This window comes from Aplysia californica, unplaced genomic scaffold, assembly GCF_000002075.1.
Source record: "Aplysia californica isolate F4 #8 unplaced genomic scaffold, AplCal3.0 scaffold00293, whole genome shotgun sequence".
Lineage (NCBI taxonomy): Eukaryota > Metazoa > Mollusca > Gastropoda > Aplysiida > Aplysiidae > Aplysia > Aplysia californica.
Window position 1 is genome coordinate 478148 of NW_004797563.1, and position 3428 is coordinate 481575.

General features: G+C 40.0%; 1 protein-coding gene across 1 annotated transcript in view; it reads right to left on the reverse strand.

Annotated features, from left to right (window-relative positions):
- Nucleotides 1-3428, reverse strand: part of LOC101862880 (multidrug resistance-associated protein 1) — a gene marked incomplete in the record, with an annotated part of 39841 nt that overhangs the window by 25605 nt on the left and 10808 nt on the right. Inside the window, 4 exon segments of the mRNA XM_035970610.1 lie at nt 27-204; nt 936-1223; nt 1973-2104; nt 3275-3336. Coding sequence (XP_035826503.1) covers nt 27-204; nt 936-1223; nt 1973-2104; nt 3275-3336 — 660 coding nt within the window.

Consider the following 3428-nt stretch of genomic DNA (forward strand, 5'->3'; position numbering starts at 1 on the left):
GGGAGGGGTATAAACAGTAAACATACCTTCCTGAAGACTGTGGCTATAGCAGCACTCCGCACCCTGATGGCCACACAGTTGGTGAGAAACTGCAAGGGGAAGTCGAAGACAGCAGTCACAACTTTCGAGGCCAGCAGTGCTGTTGCGTAGATGTAGCCGTGCCATGTAAACTCGCCCAGATTGGCCGTGAAGTCAATTAAGAACCTGTATATGAAACGAAGTCAATAGAAGATACACGACACTTTAATACTAGTCTATAGCCTAATATAAACTTTATAAACTTCAAAATGTTAGTCCAAAAGGCATGGAAAGGAGGGGGGGGGGGGCACAGAGAAAAAATGATAAATAACGTAATCAGAAGTTAAATAGGCAAAGCATCAATACTAACCTGGATTTTGTTTATGCTAAGCGGACACTTAATATCAGATCGCCAGCAGACTAAAAGGTAATGTTGCTGCACATTTCAAAGTGTTATACACAAATCAGAAACACGAACTTGCATAGATCATAGTACCCATGCTAGTAGCCTGCCCTGTTATGTTTCAGATAAAGAAAACAAGTGAAAAAATATGTATCGAACACCATGTTATCCCCTCCCCACACACACACAAAAGCGGTACGCCTGCTAGCGTTGTCAAATCGCTATCCTAGAATAACAAGGTTCTATCTGCTTAGTGCCTAGTTTTGAGAATTTTGAATTAAAATATTGTGTTTCATAACATGTCAAGCTTTATCGAATGCAATTCTTTGAATATTTTGATTACGACTCCAAATATTCTGACGATTTTGATAGAGAAGATAGAACACGAATATTATTATGTATCTGACCTCCTGGTCTTTGTAGTTCAAAACGGCCCAAAATATCAGGTACGTTTAACTTTGTAATTCAAAGGTAGTGAATTGCGAGTGCCCAAAGAGTTAAACGGATCGTTTACCCTAAAATGAAAGGATTGAGGATGTTCATAACAGCGACAACCACCATGCCGATCTGTGCTTCAACTGCCTCGAACCAGTAACACCGGAACAAGGCGGTGAAGAAAGAAACCTTTGAGGTTTCCTGGCCATCAACAGGAGTTTCAGTTCTCGAGTGAGTAGCGCTTGAAGTTGCGTTTCCTTCATTTTCTTGCTTATCCACGCCATACAATGAGGTGGAGCTAGAAAGGAGGGGTGTCTTTTCGTTGTCCGAGACTGGTTTGCCTGATTGACGCCTCCTGACTCGTTTCCTGTATGGCAAAATGACAAAAATAGTTTTAAAACACTGAACACTATTGTTTTTTTTATATTGCTTCTCCTCTATACAAAAGTTCCATATGTCGGCAAAGTATGCAATGTTACAAAATGAAATATTTCGTAGCTTCTTAAAGGAGTGTGCTGTCGGTCCAGTTGGTATAATGCTGGACAACGTTAGAAAGGAATTTGGACTGTGTCCTCAAATTTGTCATGCCTGAACTTGATGGAGTTTCCAATGCTCTCTACCACCCTCTCTTTGTCCTGTCAGAGGTCCCGCAGTTTACATGACGTGAAGCTCTTAGTAAACAATTTTAAACTGCTCTAAAAGTACCCAAATCATGTAGTTGAAAAATGTATTTCTGTATTTTATGATCAACAGAATTCATCGCGTGGAGTAGCTCCTCTTTTTTTTAATTTTTGCACCACCCATGAAGAATGCTTTGCATAGCTTTAACTTTATCACGTGTAGGATCTTTGTCAAGATGGAGACCAAATACTTACTACTCAGCAAGTCAATTTTAATTCTTCTCTTTTGGTCAGACAGACGCATGTAGAAGACGTAAGATCATGGCGGCGCGGAGAGGCTATACGCACACCTATTGTTTTTGCTGCTGCTGCTGCTGCTGCTGCTGCTGCTATTGCTGCTGTTATTGCTACTGGTATTGATGCTCCTCGTGGTAATGAGGCTAGCAACAACAAAAAAAGCGTGTAACAGAAGGAAGCTGATGGCGAGGGGCCACACCTGTTTGAGCGTGTCTTAAGTTGTTGCCACTGGTGAAGAAGCTTGTTCACCTCTTTGGTGCTCTTGTCTCGAGGGTTCAAATCGAAGACGTCCCCGTCCACGAGTGGAGACTTGAAGCCCTTCAGCAGAAGTCTGAAAGAGGCGATGCATAAAAAAACCCACGAGTTGTTATGAACTGATAAGAATAGTTTTTTTGCTCCAGATATTCGCACATTGAAAAGGGTGAAAAAGTAAGTTGTTCTCAACAATAAACTGTCATCGCAGATTATTTTCCTATCTGCGTTAAAGACGCAATAATGTTACAAAACCGAATACGGAATTCCCCAATTTGGTAGTTTGTACTTTCTTTAGTATTACTATAACCCACCAATTTATCATCTGTCAATGGAATAGCCCATTTGCTCTTTAATAAATACATTCATCGCCGCATTTATCATACTGGTTGTTCATTTGATAATAAATGCAATTATATAGGGCATATCCATGTTCTTCAGCATTCTCTATGCACTTTACACTGTTATCACCACCACCGACCCTTGACCACCCACAAACATTCCCAGCGTCATCTGAAGCATACAGTACAAACAGCCGATAATGCTCTCAAACACTTATAAACTGATAAGGTCTTTAGTCGTTCAACTATTCGTCTATATTGTACTCACCGGATTATGAAAGAACGAATCGTCTCTTTGTAATCGATCTTTGTTTATTTAGTTAGTTATTTTCGCATTCATTCTATCTTCTTCAATTCCGTTCTCTTTTCAGAACAAAATTCGAGTTTTTTTCTCTCTTTTGAAAACAATATCAGCCACTTATCAGAACTACACAAATAAGGTTTTCTTTAAAAACAATAACCTTGAGGAAAGTTGGAGTTTTTTGAAAAATAATCAAGCACAACAATTATACCATTGAACTTAGCCATAACTCGCCAACCTCCTAATAACTGGGGAGAAAGAATCAGAAAGCTGATTACAACACATATAACACACACAACAGCAGGTGTTGTTAAGGCAATGTTTTACCATCTTCATCATCTCTCATGGATACAACTTCAATTGGATATTATAAGATATGGGGCGTAACGTGTCAATCTAATCTTAAAACCCTTTCCGCAGTGATTGGGTGTAACCGGGGTGTAATCCACCCAGTGACCACCTTTAACCTAGGATATCTCTAGTTCTATGTTTGTGAATATTTTCAAACTTAACGTAATCCTCAAATTGACCCTTATGAACATGATGTTAACGCAAAATGTTAGAATTGTCCGAATGATGCAAGCAGTTGGCGATCAAAATAACTCACCGGTCAATCCAGCTGAAACTGATCCAGGATGACATGGAAGCAGACAGTTCCGGGTTGTGTCCCTTTAGAAAAATACATGACAAAGGTGGTAAACAAAGACAAGTTTATGCGCGCGCGCGCGCGTGTGTATGTGTGTGTGTGTGTGTGTGTGTGT